The sequence below is a fragment of the Crinia signifera genome, chromosome 7, assembly GCF_055691185.1.
Source record: "Crinia signifera chromosome 7, ASM5569118v1, whole genome shotgun sequence".
Classification (NCBI taxonomy): domain Eukaryota; kingdom Metazoa; phylum Chordata; class Amphibia; order Anura; family Myobatrachidae; genus Crinia; species Crinia signifera.
In genome coordinates, this window is record NC_139223.1 from 188,359,712 (window position 1) to 188,376,272 (window position 16,561).

At 35.7% G+C, this 16,561-nt stretch overlaps 1 protein-coding gene across 1 annotated transcript in view; it reads left to right on the forward strand.

Annotated features, from left to right (window-relative positions):
- TTN (titin) overlaps nucleotides 1-16,561 on the forward strand; it is a 286,949-nt gene that overhangs the window by 118,278 nt on the left and 152,110 nt on the right. The window contains exons 103-126 of the mRNA XM_083155111.1: nucleotides 2,551-2,577; nucleotides 2,711-2,773; nucleotides 4,290-4,397; nucleotides 4,949-5,023; nucleotides 7,368-7,652; nucleotides 8,176-8,235; nucleotides 8,421-8,498; nucleotides 8,954-9,001; nucleotides 9,229-9,309; nucleotides 10,033-10,104; nucleotides 10,318-10,395; nucleotides 10,487-10,570; nucleotides 10,758-10,820; nucleotides 11,576-11,656; nucleotides 11,802-11,879; nucleotides 12,119-12,193; nucleotides 12,735-12,812; nucleotides 13,448-13,528; nucleotides 13,659-13,742; nucleotides 14,040-14,114; nucleotides 14,324-14,389; nucleotides 14,838-14,936; nucleotides 15,122-15,205; nucleotides 15,478-15,561. Of these exons, the coding sequence (XP_083011237.1) occupies nucleotides 2,551-2,577; nucleotides 2,711-2,773; nucleotides 4,290-4,397; nucleotides 4,949-5,023; nucleotides 7,368-7,652; nucleotides 8,176-8,235; nucleotides 8,421-8,498; nucleotides 8,954-9,001; nucleotides 9,229-9,309; nucleotides 10,033-10,104; nucleotides 10,318-10,395; nucleotides 10,487-10,570; nucleotides 10,758-10,820; nucleotides 11,576-11,656; nucleotides 11,802-11,879; nucleotides 12,119-12,193; nucleotides 12,735-12,812; nucleotides 13,448-13,528; nucleotides 13,659-13,742; nucleotides 14,040-14,114; nucleotides 14,324-14,389; nucleotides 14,838-14,936; nucleotides 15,122-15,205; nucleotides 15,478-15,561 (2,007 nt within the window). The remainder of the gene's footprint in view (nucleotides 1-2,550; nucleotides 2,578-2,710; nucleotides 2,774-4,289; nucleotides 4,398-4,948; nucleotides 5,024-7,367; nucleotides 7,653-8,175; nucleotides 8,236-8,420; nucleotides 8,499-8,953; nucleotides 9,002-9,228; nucleotides 9,310-10,032; nucleotides 10,105-10,317; nucleotides 10,396-10,486; nucleotides 10,571-10,757; nucleotides 10,821-11,575; nucleotides 11,657-11,801; nucleotides 11,880-12,118; nucleotides 12,194-12,734; nucleotides 12,813-13,447; nucleotides 13,529-13,658; nucleotides 13,743-14,039; nucleotides 14,115-14,323; nucleotides 14,390-14,837; nucleotides 14,937-15,121; nucleotides 15,206-15,477; nucleotides 15,562-16,561) is intronic.

Consider the following 16,561-nt stretch of genomic DNA (forward strand, 5'->3'; position numbering starts at 1 on the left):
AATAACACAATGTTGTGTGGGTGTAAGTTTGCCTTTAACCTTGACTATAGATATAATGGGGAAAATTACAAAGATGGAAGTTCTGTTTCACATGGGATGTTGGGCACCCAATTAGAATCTACAGATGGAGCCTTCCGCAACTAGTCTTCTCTGTTGAGCCATGGCTCACCGTGGTTTATTATCATCTATTGTTCTCAGCTGCAATACAATACATAGAACAATACATCAGGGGATTAGCAGAGGATTAAATCTGACAGCCCTGGCTCATGTAATCCTATTAAAGGGCTGGATGTGGATGGCTCCATCTGTACTTCTTATGTATTTAGCACCTTCTAGAAGAAAATAGATTAAAATCTAAGGTGGATCAAACCACCTGATCACAGCTGCCAATGGCAGAGTTTCCTTTAAAGCTAATATGAATGCAATATATCAAGCGCCACTTAGCAACTCTTCAGCACATACCGCTGGGAAATATGTTAAATTCAGTTCTGATTGTCGGAACTGCAACATGATGCCATAGCCAGATTAAGGTGGGGACGCTGGGCATACTGTACCCCAGGCCTCCTTTGCCGGGGGGCCCCCAGCTGGAGTGAAATTACATCACTAGCTGTCCCTCTTATGCAGCAGCAGAATGCAAGCAGGCAGGCAGGCAGAGACACAAGAATATCAGGTTTTATAAGCTGCAACTGGAATGGGTCATGTTGAGCGATATGCATAATCTAATATAACCCACCACCGCTTCCAACAGCTTCCATGGATTTGATTGGTGACATTGTTAGCATTCTTGGCTTGCTTACTTAATGTAAACTACCAACAATGATGCGAAGCAATGAGGAGGAGAAGCAGCAGCAGAATGTGTTCCAGATGTTCCACATGGATAGAGCAGCTTGTTCATGGAATATAGGGTTTAAGGGTCCTAGTGTTAGAAATCAATGTTTTGGTATAAGTATCTATTGTATCCCTAACTCTCCTGTCTACGCCATCCTTGTGCTCCTACAGTATAATCAATAATGATTTAGGTATGGTACTTTTTATTGGTGTCACAATCTTGCATCTTTTGTATCCAATTGAAAACCTCACAGTAAAAGCAAATGGGTGCTTTAAATGAGGTTTTACATTGTGCTTTAAATTGGAGTAAAGTAGTTTGCTCCATGGCGGGGTTTTTTTTTTTGCATCACACATTGCATATGCCTCACTTCCCCACTAGTAGAGCACATATATGTATATATATCTATCTATATAGATATATATATATATATATATATATATATATATATATATATCTATATATAGATATATATATATATAGATATATCTATATATATATATGATACTGTAGAACCGGCACTCACTTTTAATGTACACTTTGTACCCAGGTGCCTCCAGGAGATTGGTTAATGAATAGGTGAAGGATGACCGGCACTCAACGGGTCTTTTTCATAAATTGGTGTTATTGATAAACAAATTGTACATCCGTCACATGGTTAAAAGCCCGACGTTTCAATGCCTCCTCAAGCATTTTTTTCAAGGACCCATGTTAGAGGAGTAGATGTCATTTACTCGTCTAACATGGGTCCTTGAAAAAAATGCTTGAGGAGTCATTGAAAACATTGAAACGTCGGGCTCTTAACCTTGTGACGGATGTACAATAAATATATATATATAATCACTGCAACACACTTGGGGATAAATGCAGGATAAATATACATATACATAGATACACCATAAAGGGATTCCTCTGTATAGGGGATTACACACTGGGGCTATTATACTTATTTTCCATATATATACATTCATCGACAGCATAAAAACATACATACTGTATTGTTGTTATTTGGGACTAATATTGTAAAAACATGTTCTGTTTATGGTTTTTTATTCTGTTTCTTATACGGCCTACACACATGCCGATATTAAGGCATTTTCTAAGCGATTTTGCTTAGTTTGGCAAAGTCGCTTAGCAAATGCCCTCACATCGGTGTATATGTGGGGGATGTATCGGCAGCAATGCGCGTCCCCGCGCGTCTTTATCCCTGGCCGAGATTGATGGACAGTGTCCATCAATCTCGGCATCGGCAGGGTTCTCCCACTGGAGAACACTGGCGCTGTCTGCTCGCTTAGCACACAGAGCTGACAGCTCGCTCTGTGTGTGGGCTGTCAGCTCTGTGTGCTATGCGATAGCGGCGCAGCACAGCCCGACCTAGCATAGCTAGGTAGCCCTGCACACATCGCTATGTGTGTAGGGCCCATTAGTTAACAATCACAATATTTGGTTTAGATGTAGCCATTCCGTGAGGTATGTATGCTGTATGCTGCAGTATTCACACAGCTCAGCAGCCGCCCATTGGGATGAATGGCCTACACATGCATAGGCACATGCGTGTCTCAATTGCTGGCACACTAGCTATGCCATCCTTGCAGCAATGCATATGCATCTCTGGATGAATGGCCATGACTACATCTGTATATTACAGTATATAAAATGATTATATTTATATATTCAAAAATAGAATCGTTGAATCTAATTCTTTTTGTTGGGTTTTTCCCTAGAAATGAAGCTGGAACTAAGACCACCAGGTAAGTCAAATATTTATTTAGCTTTTAATTTTTTTCATCCCAGACAAAACAATCTAAAACTTATTATATATGAATTGTAAAAGATGGTAGTTTATTGAATTACTAAAGTATTGCTGATTTTCATCATTTCCAGATGTTCCTGATACCAGACTACCTTATATAACTGCACATCTTGAAGAGGAATCTATACTTGAAGGTATGAAAGTCGCAATCTGCATTACATCACATATTAATAGACGGCCACAATAATATTCTCCATTTGCTCATCAATCATTAAAAAAAAAAAAATTCTCCCAAAGGTGTTACCGTTATGGCTTTTCTTGTTCCCCTTATTTTTAGGGGCTCCCCAAGAGGGTGGAAGTGGGTACTATTTACCAGGGAAAAGGCTTGTTGGTGTTACCCAGGACAAGGGTCCACCGTTCCCCCATCTTATAGTACCTGTCATTGGCAGCAGTCTTGGGGTGGGTTCAGGGATGCTACTGTTACTGAGCAGCAGGAGTCTCCCCTACCTGGATGGGTTAGGAGAGATTGCCCCACTCCCCTGGATCTACCTGGCCCTGGGGCAAAGGGTTCCACCAATAAAAAATTGTTTTGCAGGGTCATCCCTCCACAATTAGGCCCAGGGCTGACAATGGGACAAGAGGAGGTGCAGCCTTCGCATAAAAAATAGGCCCAACTTCATAAATCATAAATATTAAAATTGCATTTCTATTGTACACATGTATGCAATGTTTGTACTTTTATATATTTAGGGTCTCATAATAGGCCCTTGAACATTTTTAGCTCCAGGACCATTAGGCCCTTAATCTGGCCCCGATTAGACCACATCCTCAACAGTACATTGGCCCATGACTATTTACTATGGTTCTGCTTATATACTTACGAAATATGAATTCAGAATTTCCAAGTATTCATTATTAAGATCTGAGGCTTCTCAGTGGTCACATATATTATTATTATTATTATTATTATTATTATTATTATTATCATCATTGATTATTTATTTGGATCCACAACAAATCCACAGTACTGTATATATAATGTAATAAATAGTTTCTTAAATATCTAGCAAGCATTCCTTGAATATGTAAGAGCACAGAATTGCAGGTTAAGGTATAAGAAATTCTACCACTTGATAAAATGCTATATTTAAAAAAAAATGTATTGATTATCACATAATAAAACAATTACGCAATAGGGAAAGAGAAGAGGGAAGAGAATGAAAATTAAATATTCACACATTGGTGACCTACAAAAGCCAATATAATCCAGATAAAAGATAAATCACTTAGAAATAGGAAAAAAAAACTTATAGACCAGCAGTTAATCTAAGTAGATTCCAAGTAGTACCTTCAAACAATCTCATCAGAATCATCTTTATTTGGGCCAGGAATACTAGATTATACTAGGAATTAGATTTAGATTTAACTTTTCAACTCCCTTATCAATTTCCGGAAAAGTGGTCCATCTATCAAAATATTACAATTTTAACCAATTTTTGTTTAATTTCTGATAAAGATGGAGCTGAGTGTTCAGTCCAATGCTACAGTAAAATGCTACAGCATTTAAAATATAAAGAGTGGAAAAAATCCACACTGACCCTCAAGCCAGGACAAGCTTGAGGAAAAGCACAGCAGCAGCCGTTTCATACATCTTGTTCCTTAGTGACACCGCAACGCTGATCTGTTTTTGAGTTGCTTTATATGTCATAGTGTGTGATAAAAATGACCCATCGTACCGAATCTTTACAGTGCCGAAACCTGGAGTGAAGGTACACAGAGATGTTACAGACTTCAGAGAGGAAATTCCAGCAGCTAAAAGTAAGTGGGCATGAACCCATCTTAAGTGCATACCGTAGATCAAGTGTTTCATTATTCTTCTTCTTAATAAAACAGACTTGACATTTTTTAAATTGCAAATTAATATTATAGCCATAATGAGATGGTGTTAATGTTGCTTCATTAGAAACCGCACATTAATACATGAGTTGAATGATTCTAGGACAGAAATTTCATGTACAGTACTGTAACTTGATGTACTGTAATCCCACCAAGACTTCTATATCACTCTGCAGTTACAACAGTCAATTGATATTTGCTCAACTGATTTCTTTTAAGGCATATCAAGTTATCTTTCTGTTACATGTAATATGTTTTAGTGTTACTTTTTCATTGTTCTTTGTTCTATGTAATATGTCATTGCTGTAGTCTTTTTTAAGTGTATCTCTGTCTTTTATATGTATGGAATATCTTTATTTGTTGTTATACCCTGTAGTAATCACTTGGCATTTCCAGTAGGAACATGCATTAGGAGATGTTACTACTTTTTAAATATATCCATCTCTTGTCTTACTTGTTTTGTTATATTAAAGTTTCTGTTGCTGGCAAGAGACAAAAAGTCCCAGCACCACCACCTGCTCCTCCCGCGCCAGCACCTCCCAAAAAAGGTAACTGGAACTGCCCAGTATAAGTGAAATGTTATCAGGAATACTTAGTGGCAGCACATTTTACACTTACTGAACACATTATTATCACCAACAGACAAAGCTTTGCTTGCGTTACATCATACTAAGAAAGAGGCAATTCATAACTGTAATATACATTTTGCTTTGCAGCTTAAAAAGTATCAAAATATTCTTTGCATGCAAAACTTTTTGATACTGTTCCCCTAAACTTTGTTTTATATACTATTTTCACTTTGCGCTGTTATGTTTGTGTTCATGTCCTCCTGTGCTTTGTTTGTTCTTTGTATTTTTTTTTCTTTATTTGTTTTTTTTTTTTGGTCCATGAATTCTCTTAAGGTGTGTACACACACACATTCAGCGGCCACCGATATTGATTTTGATATTGACGGCCGCCGGGAACCAGCATCGCCTAGCAGGGAGTGCGGAACAGCACAATGGGGGGCAGGAAGTAGTGGCCAAGCTGCATTGCACAGCATGGCCCTCATTGCAAGATACTAGAAATAGACTGTGCTGCACAGTCTATTTTTACTTTCGATTCCGACACCATGGACTGAGCATCAGGATCAGATGCGGCTTAACAGGGTGCAATTTGAACTAACTAGCTATCGATTTTGACTATACTGTATAGTCGAAATCAATAGCCAAAATTGCACCGTGTTTACACATCATTACTCTCACTTTGCATTATCTCTTATTCCTGCTAAAAATTTCTGCCTATCACCCAAATGGTAGTAAAAAAACACCACAAAATAAGTATAGTCATGCATGTGCTGTGTTAAATTAAATAAATAAAAAGTATAGCAGCGCTGATTTTACAATGTAGAAAAATTTATTACACAATTAAAAACAGGAATAAATAAAATACATTAATGAACCAATTGGTGCAAAAACAATGACAAAAATGAATGGTGGGACTGGACCCAAATATAGTCACCAAAAGTTGAATGGTATTGAACCTGCTCTGATCCGAAGAAATTGGGGGGGGGGAGTCCTTTACGGCCACTTGAATGGTATCCTGAAGCGAGGGTGTTAATGGACTACAACCGATGGCAGGTGTGGAATTAGCCCAATCGGGAGTCCCGCTGAGGTGGAGAAATCAGGTGTCCAGACAAGAAATGTAGGCTTGAGACTCTCAGGGAAGTTGGTTTTCGATCAGATACTCTTTTCAGGACTCCCGATTGGGCTAATTCCACACCTGCCATCGGTTGTAGTCCATTAACACCCTCGCTTCAGGATACCATTCAAGTGGCCGTAAAGGACTCCCCCCCCCAATTTCTTCGGATCAGAGCAGGTTCAATACCATTCAACTTTTGGTGACTATATTTGGGTCCAGTCCCACCATTCATTTTTGTCATTGTTTTTGCACCAATTGGTTCATTAATGTATTTTATTTATTCCTGTTTTTAATTGTGTAATAAATTTTTCTACATTGTAAAATCAGCGCTGCTATACTTTTTATTTATTTCACCTTTTCTCTATTTGGGAGCTGACTACTCCCTTAAGCAGCTGCTATTTGACCAAAGCCACTCCTGGTAAGCGCTCCATACCAACCTTGGTTGGTTCCCCTTTTCTCCTGTGTTAAATTAAATACTGTTATACAGTATATTCTTGCATCAAATTATTTTGTTATTGGTGTATTCAGTGTATTTAATACATGTATTATTGTCATTAAATCTTTTCTTTTCTGTTCTATGTGAATAATTTGTCTATATGTGTGTCTGCCTACCTACTGTACTCATCATTTTAGCTATTTATCATCAATCTATCTATATATCAATATTATCTGTCTGTCTATCTATCTATCTATCTATCTATCTATCTATCTGTTATAGCTAGTTATCTATCTATCTACCTATCTGTCTATCTATCTACATTATCTATCTATATATAGATATTGCCTTGATAAAGGGAGTTAAATCCTGAAACGTCAGTTACACTATCCTGTGTCTGGCTGATTTTTTGGGGGGAAGTCCGTGAGAGTGCCATTTCCAACGGGTTACTATATATATATATATATATATATATATATATATACACACTATCAATCTATCTCTTTATCTGTCTGTCTATACATATGTTCTGTCTATGTTTTGTGTGTTTGTGAAATTTTGGTTCTAACCCTTCTTTCTTACATACATTGGCTTCATGGCTTTACCAATCCGCTGGTGGCTTCTTAAGTTCTTTTAAAAACATGATGGCTTATAATATCTGGGGGTACAATCTTACCACATAAGGATCTTACTTTGATTCATGACTCTTCGCTCTACATCTTAAAAACTATTGGACTGAAATGAATTTCTTTTAATATAAATAAATGTTTTTAAAGTCCCTACAAAACCTAGAAAACCAGAAGAGGTTAAAGTAGTTGCCGTCTCCAAAAAGAAAGAAGAAATTTATGAATATTATGAAGAACCTGAACCAGCTTATGAAGCTGAAGAGGTTTATGGTGAAAGGGAGGAAGCATATATAGAGTATGGTGAGAAGGAAGAGGCATACGAGAGACATGTTTATGAAGAAGAGAAAGAGTATTACAAAGAACAAGTCTATGAGAAAAAAGAACAGTATTATGAGGAACAGGTTTATGGTGGAAGAGAACAATATTACGAAGAAGGTATAAATTAGTTTATGCTCCTTTTTTACTTGAATTTGTCAATGTTGTTATGTTTCTGTTGTGGATTTTATAGTTTTTGCATCACTTTCTACCTATAATGCTGTTGTTCATTGAATTTCCTTTGGTAAAGTTCACATGATAATTATAAATTTGTTAATGCTAAAACATGACCAGAATACTTTTATGGTTCAACATGGACCATGTATATTTAGCATTTGTTACTGTTGTATTGTCTGTTAGCATTGTATACTGTATAGTTGACCTCGCTCTGAATACAGTAACACAAACATGTTGAGTGTATATTGAGTGGATCTGCATGTTCAAGCATTTTCCTTCCATTGAATGGTCTATGTTCCATCATGGAAGACTTTCAAATTGTGCAACATAAGTGGTCTAGATCTGTTCAACCAGTATGTGAAAATGACAAACAAACCTAAAACATTGACGCATACCAAGACCACTTGATTTGACACAGTTATATTTCACAATAAACCTAATTGATGTATGGATTTTTCCCCCTAAGCTGTGGAAGAGGAGATCCCATACAGAGAGATTGAACCTAAACAGCCCGGAGTCTCTGCAGGTACATAAAGCTTTACCTTTCATATCTTATGGTCAATGTAGTTGGAAGCGCTTGACTAACATGAAACAAAATGCATTTTGCTGGCAAGAAATAATGTCACTGACACAATTTAAAGGATCTGCTTACGTAGAACTCAACGTATTAGTAAACAAAACAAATATAATTTATTTTCAATGATTTCACAGTGCAAAGACAGCTTGTTGATGAGCAATTTGATAAAAGATTTATGTCCAGAGAAGAGGAGGCAGGCCGCCGGAGACAAGGTTTGTGCACTACGTTGTGTGCTTTAAATATGTCTAAAAATTGTGAGCTGTAAGTTTTGAAAGTGGTGTTTCCATTACTCTATTACCACCATACTGTGCCATGCTGAAATTTGGGCAGTAGAATTTAATAGAGGATCTTAATGTTGTAGGTTTTTTCTGTCTAAATGTATTACAACTCACGTCCCACTGTGAAAGAGGGACTCCTTATATTAAAAGATGTACCTGCTGCCTTCTTTATAATGTAATATATAGTATATATTAAATCTAATAAATTTACATGGCAAGTTCAGAAACCATTCTCTACAGATGCAATATTTTTATCTTTGTATAAAAAAAGTCTCTAAAATTTGAGAATACTGAGGCTACCTTTTGCTATTAACGTTACTCCAGTAAATCCCCTGACCGTCATAGTTTCATAATATTTATTACGTATTATATTATCTTTAAAGTGCAAGAGAAAGGTGTACGTGTGCCAGTTCATGAAGAAATTGAAGAAAGACGGGGTAAGCTCATTGAATAATAATCTTCAACTTAAATTCTCTTAATTAATGAAATATAAACAAATAAGGTATTCCGGATAGGCATATCTTTACTAACAACGACAACGCTATTTTTTGTTTACAACACTCTGCGTGCCCCCTACATTAATTACCCCTTTATGTAGTGCAGCATTGCACATGCATAACAGAACACATCATTTCTAAACATACTGTAAACATTATTTCCCAAGTACAAGCTCGTCAATGGGCAGTTTCAGAAGAAGAGGTTTCTGTGTCCATGCATAGAAAGCAACAAATAACATCTGTCAAAGGTATGGATGTAAAAAGAGGTATTGCGAGCATCAAAAATAAACCAATACTCACTAAATCTCATGCTCTGGTTGGCTATGGGATTATATAACTTTTCTAAAAAAAATAAACAAAAAACTAATATTTTAACCAACGGCAGGAAAAATAATATTAAAAGTGATTACATTAATATTAAGTGTAATTTTATTAACCTTAATTAATCTTTCTAAAGCCTCTAGATCAGCAGCTCTCAAACTATTTTGCTCTGGGACTCCGTCAGACAATAAAAATTATTACAGGACCCCAGCAAGTTACCACAGGACGGTCACCACACATGTTTAGTCAGCAGACCACACATGCATGGCAGCATTGTGGAGGCACAAAATTATGCAAGGAGTCTGATGTAACAGACAATTCAACTGATTTTTCAAACTCCTTGTATCACTGGCCTGATGGTCAGCAACATGGAGTCGCGACCCCATGTAGAGATGGTCACGACCCACTTTTGGGTCAGGACCCACAGTTTGAGAACCACTGCTCTAGATCATTTATCAACTTCTCATTAAAATGTCCTGTTTTCCTGAACAATGTAACATGTACAGAAATGAGCTGTCTTGTAACTATATATATATATATATATATATATATATATATATATTTATATATATATATATATATATAAAATTATATGTAATTTAGTTGTAAATTGGAATGTGAATTGAAACATTGCATATGGTTATGTTCAGTGCCCGAGAAAAGGACGACTGAAGAGTACTTCTATGACCAACAAGTAGAAGAGGCAGCAGGTGTGTCCTACTGTATATTGTTGTGTTTCATGTTTGTGACCATATATGTAGATTGTTTACTGTACTGTATATTGTTTTTGTGTCTATTTATTTGACCTAATGCATGCTAGAAACTACTGGTGTAAATCTAGACTCACCAGAAACTGTTATTACTTTACAGTATTTAATCTTACTCTCTGTCACTAGAACGTTTGAGTAATATACATCTTTATATGGATTTCTTAGTTCCTACTATCCATGAAAAGATGGTTGTAGAAGAAAAACGAGCCATTTCTGTCTCTCAGAGAGAAGAGATCTCTGAAGGTATTAATGTTTTAACAAGACTTCAGAATATTCTTAAAATATAACTAAGTTGCTAAAGAACCATGTGTTAAGTGTGTCAATATCTTTAAAGTATCAAAGGTTCCAAAAAGAGCCATTCCTGAAGCGAAAGTACCAATTGGTGCTCCTAAGGCAGAAGCTGTTCCACGACCTAAAGGTATATAGACACGCTTATCGTCTATATACATTAAGGCTTTTTTTAATGACGTTGCCAACAGCTTTGCTATAGTTTGTCTTTGGCTTACTCACTCTTTTGTTTGTGCTGTCTTGTTGCAAGCTTCTTGATGATCTTTTATAGAGGTATAATGTGTCCATACTGAATGTTCAAAATATTGTTTTTAAAGCTGTACCTGGTGAAAAAGTGCCTGTAGCTGTTCTTCAAAAGGAAGAAGTGGCACCAGCTAGAGGTATAATCATTTTCTGTATGATGCTTATAAGCTTTACTGCATAACACATATGCACTGCTGCCCCTACCTACAGTGTGCATCTATGTACAGTAACATACCTCAATACAGTATGTTGAATTTGTGTGCAGTACTTACTGTTATGACATGTCTTTGTGTTACACCTTCTTTGGATAACCCCAAGGCCCTAATATTCTATTTGTTCAATGTACAATTATACAGTTACCCTTGAAGATCCTTTCCAACCATATTGTTACCTTGAACCTCCTGTCCAATTGTATTCTTACCCCTGACCATCCTGTCCAATTGTATTGTTATCCTTGAACATCCTGTCCAGTCGTATTGTTACCTCTGAGCATCCTGTCCAATTGTATTGGTACCACTGAACATCCTTTCCAATCGAATTGTTACCCTTGAACATCCTGTCCAATCGTATTGTTACCCCTGAATATCCTGCACATTCGTATTGTTACCCTTGAACATCCTGCACATTCGTATTGTTACCCTTGAACTTCCTGTCCATTCATATTGTTACCCTTAAACATCCTGTCCAATCATATTGTTACTCTTGAACTGTCTCTAGTTTTTGTACAATTTCTTTATATTATTTGGTATAATAAATTCACAGGCTACCAACAAAAGCCATCACTGTCTTGTAACTACTTAACTGCTTTTTAACCCATGTGTCTGCTTCTAATTAATCTAAACTAAAAAAGTCCTAAACTAGGAGAATTTACAAAAAAATAATGTGTTTATAGTTCCTGAAGCACCCAGGAAAGTGGTTCCAGAAGACAAAGTATCTGTAACTGCTCCCAAAAAAGAAGTTCCATCTGCCAAAGGTACTGTATGGATTTATGTTGTTATCATGGTCTTTTCTTTATTTCTTTTTTTTTTTGGTTCGTTTTCTTGAAAATATTTGTATCTTTAAATCGTGAAAAATCACTGATATCCAGAACAGAATATAATTTAAATAAATGTCTTTAGTTCCTGAGACTGCAAAGAAACCATTAGAGCAGGAAACTCCATTTGCTCCTAAAAAGAAGGAAATTCTACCAGAAGCAGGTACAATTGTAGTTTCAAAGCATGTGACTGTTGTTGTAATCGTTTATGTTGTTATTGACTGTAACCTGGCCTATCACATTTGGGCTTACTTTTAAAGTGCTTCTATTCTTATTATGCTCATCTTCAAATTATGTAGTGTGTCTGTATTATGTCTTTCTTACACTGTTTAATGTATATGTCATAATGTCTTGGAGATTGTATGCATAGTCTATGTTCTGAAAATTTAATTTATGTGCTAGAATTACCAAAGATAATGGTCATAGAAGAAAAAATACTTGAGGCGATCCCAAAAAGGGTGACGCCACCAGGCCGAGGCTCTAGGACAAGATATGGGTCAAATTAATCAGATATAAGAATATTTTGTATAATACTAAAATACTATAAATATAATACTATAAAGACCATGTTTGTTGAATGTCTTGTCTATGTACTGTACCTACTTTCTTAACTCTTGCTAAGCATTTGGATTTAACAATGCACTTACTAAATAGGATCGCAATGTGCTTATTCTTACACTCTTATTAGAAATAGAGTATTTACAGAAAAAAACAATACATGCCTATTTTTTAAAGTGCCTGCGGCCCCCAGAAAACCTGGAGAACCAGCTGCTGTACCCAAAGTCGCAGAACCTGGGATTCCTAAAGGTACAGTATGCTCTAATTACGTTCAGTTTAATTTGCTGCACAAATGGCTTATTTATTAAACTTTTTAAGACAGAATGGGTTTAAATTACTAGAGAGGGAAGCTATGACAACAAGCCCTCCTGGTAATGTAGTCATTTAATTAAAAAGTGAATATAGTCATAATTACTAGCTAAAGAAATACCTAAATATTTTATTTAAATCTATTTTAAAGTGCCTGAAGCACCAAGGAAACCAGTCCCAGAACAAAAAGTTGGTGTTCCCAAAAAGCCAGAAATTGCCGCAGCCAAAGGTATTTTAGGTTTCACATAAAAAAGTATTTATTAATTACTTATTTTGTTATCTTATACTATTTATATACTCCTTGGCTTAAACTGTGCAAAGTTTGAATGGCTGAAATGAGCACTCTTATTCTTTTACATGGAATATGCCAACTTTCTTTTATTTAAGTATTTGTTGTCTATCTCCTGACGTATATTGTAAAATTCTTTATTTGTTACATATACAGTATTCTGTCATAAAGTAAAATGTTTTGGCATGTTTATGTTTTTCTTCTTTATGTTTTGGGTATGTGTGTTGTTCTGTACTAAATGTCAAACAGCAGTCTCTCTTCACACTTAGTGGGGCTCTCTAAAAGTACTAATGAAGTGCTTTTAATGAGCAGCACAATCAGATTGACTTGTGAAAACACTTACTAGACTTGTGAAAATGCCTAACTATGTCTAATCTTGCAAACACAGACTCTGCATTGCTTTGTATAAATTTGTATTGTCACTTGTGTTTTCCCACAATGCCTTGCTTTGGTGTATTCTTGCACCCCCTAAACAATAAGTGCCTGTGTGGAGCAGAATCGTCTATGTCTTTCTTTGTGCGATACAGCGTCACATCATGTTATATCATTTAAAAATTATTTAAATGTATTTAAAGTTCCCGATGCTGCCAAGAAACCTGTTCCGGAAGAGAAAATACCTGTTGCTAAGCCTAAACGCGAGGAGCCTCCTGCTGCAGGTAACTCTTTTGATAGAAATACTGTATTAACCTTTATATGTTGTCATGGACAGATTGATCACAGCTACTTCTTTAATACAAATGTTATACAAAAAAGAAAAACAAACTGAGATGTATAATATCTTTAAAGTGGCTGGTGTGCCAAGAAGGGCGGTTCCAGGAGAAGAAGTTCCTGTGGTTGTACCCACAATAGAGGAAGTCCGACCAGCTAAAGGTACATCAAACTGGTTCCCTGTTGCTAAGGTGGCCTCCATAGTGTGCATATATGATGTTGCTCTTAACTCTTTGCACCAATACTTTCCATAGTAGTCAAATGTTGATCTCTTGCCCCATTCATCAACAATATCAAATACAGTACCTTCCTGACTATAAGATACATTGTAGTCCATACTAATGTGTGTGTATTGTATTCTTTGTGGTAGTTTTGTATGTGTTCTTTTAGCTGAAAATGCAACTTTTTGTCCTTCTTTCTTGTATTTCACATCTCTAAAATAAAACAATATTCTTTAAGTGCCTGCCAAACCCGCACCAGAAGAGAGGGTTCCCAGTTTCTTGCCTAAAAAAGAAGAAGCTGTGCCCACTAAAGGTATATAGCTTTCTTTGGAATTCTACATATATTGTAGTATGCAGCAACACCATAACTTTGGAGTATTTTATTATGTAATGTTTGACAATGGATGTACTTTATTTGTCTTGTTGCCAATCTTCATTACTACTTTATTTTCAACCAAATAGAAATTAAATTAAAATAAATAAACTTAGCCAATTATCTGACACAAAATAATATTCTTAAAGTGCCTGAAACACCAAGGAAAATGCCCACGCCTGTTCCTAAAAAGGAAGAGCCTGCACCACCAAAAGGTAGTTTGTCTAAGCACTAATGCCAATATGAACTGCTTAGACTGTGCAATATTTTATTTGCTAGAATTGGAAATTGCTTCCAAGTTCACACTGTGCTTCATATACAGAAATAACTGCATAATTTACATTAGTAATATTAACTTGCATTGAGTACTGTTTCTGCTTCAAAATAGATCCATTGTTTAAACTTAACATAAAAATTGCATTGAAAAAAGCAAAACAATACTTTAAAATATAGTAATTTTAGGGCTTTTATAACCAGCAACTCTTATATCCTGTCTGTTGAGTTCCCTAATATGTGCGTGTACATCTTTTGTGTTGCAACAAACTATATTTTGTGTTGTATGTCCCTGCTTTGTCTTTGTGATTGTTTTTGCTGTCTGGGCACTTTAAATGGCATTACAAAGAAAATATAGGGCATTCACAGAATTCTATTGCTCTTTCAAAGTTCCTGAGATGCCAAAGAGGGTTATTGCTGAGAAAGTACCCTCTCCTGAAAGAGTACCCATGCCGGTTGCTACAACGGAGGAATTTTCTCCACTCAAAGGTATAGTTCTTGTTCAACTGATGAACAATGCGCTATTCTATTATTCAATTTTAGGGTCAACAAGCCTCTCTTTGATGGTGTGTTAGTATAAATGTTATCGTATGTTTTCTACTGTATGTGTTATGGAGTTTTGTAATAGTGTGTCTTTGTCTATTTGTTAAATGTAATATGTTACTATGTCTTAGCTCCTGAAGCTGTTAAGAAACCTAAAATTGCTGGAAAGGTGCCAATAGCAGCTTATGAGACACCCGAGGTTCCTCCAGCGAGAGGTATAATAGTTTATTTTGTTTTCCTATTACATTTTAGTTTGATAAAACTTCAGCATTATCAATGTAAGTTGCTCTAGTTACTTAAAATAACCAAATTAAATCCAATATAATGCCCCCACTTCAATGTGCATTGAATATGATGACAACAACCTGTTGTCTCTCTTTGATTGTGTGTAAGTTTAAATGTTACCGTATGTTTTCTATTTGTTGTGGTGTTTTATAAAAGTGTGTCTTTGTCTGTTTCTTAAATGTAATATGTCACTATGTCTTAGTTCCCGAAGCTGTTAAGAAACCTAAAATTGCTGAAAAGGTTCCAATAGCAGCTTATGAAACACCTGAGGTTCTTCCAGTGAGAGGTATAATAGTTTATTTTGTTTTCTTATTAAATTTTAGTTCGTTAATGCTTCAGAATTATAAATGTTGGTTGCCTTAGTTATGTAAAAGAAACGTAAATCCAATATAATTCCCCCTGCATTTAATCTAATGAACTCTCTAATAAGTACCCTATATTCCATATATGTTAATTCAAGGGGTGGGATGAAATGCTGACTGAGTTCATTGGACCTGCAGGATGCCAGCTGAACTTGGATGTTTTTTAAAGGTACAAACACGTACAAGGAAAAACTATGCCTTGTAAGTGATTGCACTTTAAAAAAAAATCCAAGTTTGGCTGGCATTCCCGCGTGGCTACCGAACTCAGTTGGCATTACATCCCACCCAGTATGGCACTAGCTGCAATGGCAGTGTGTTATGCATGTTTGTATTTTTTCCCCAAAACATTCTTATATAAAACTAGTATGTTCAATATTCCAGGAGCCCCATAGAAACAAACATTATTAAAACATTCCATTAACCAAAACTATAATTATTATACTTTTTTATTTTGTATTATAGTATAGGAACCAATTATTTATTATATTGTGTAACAAAGTATTCTAAAACATTTTTTGTAATATACTGTACAAACAAGCTACCTTTCATAACCAAAATTCCTACAAAATCTTAACTACATTTAACTATAGGGGCTTTATAGCAGTATTATTCCCTTGTGCAATAGATGTAAATTGTATTGATTAACACAGCATTAATAGGCTATACCATTAACTCTTTGCCAAAAAGCAAAATATAGAAATCCAACAGCAATTTAACCTCAGCTCAAGTGTTTTTATTTTTTATTTACCGGCAAGCTTCATCAACACTAAAAGAAAGCTCCACAAAATCATAATCTCTAAAATCAACTGCCTTTTATATCATCAATTTAGTATTAATTCTATTAATCATACATTTGGACTAGTATAAAGCTACAGATAAGTAGGGCCTTGTCATTGAAACAATTTGTTCGTTATAATCTTCTTT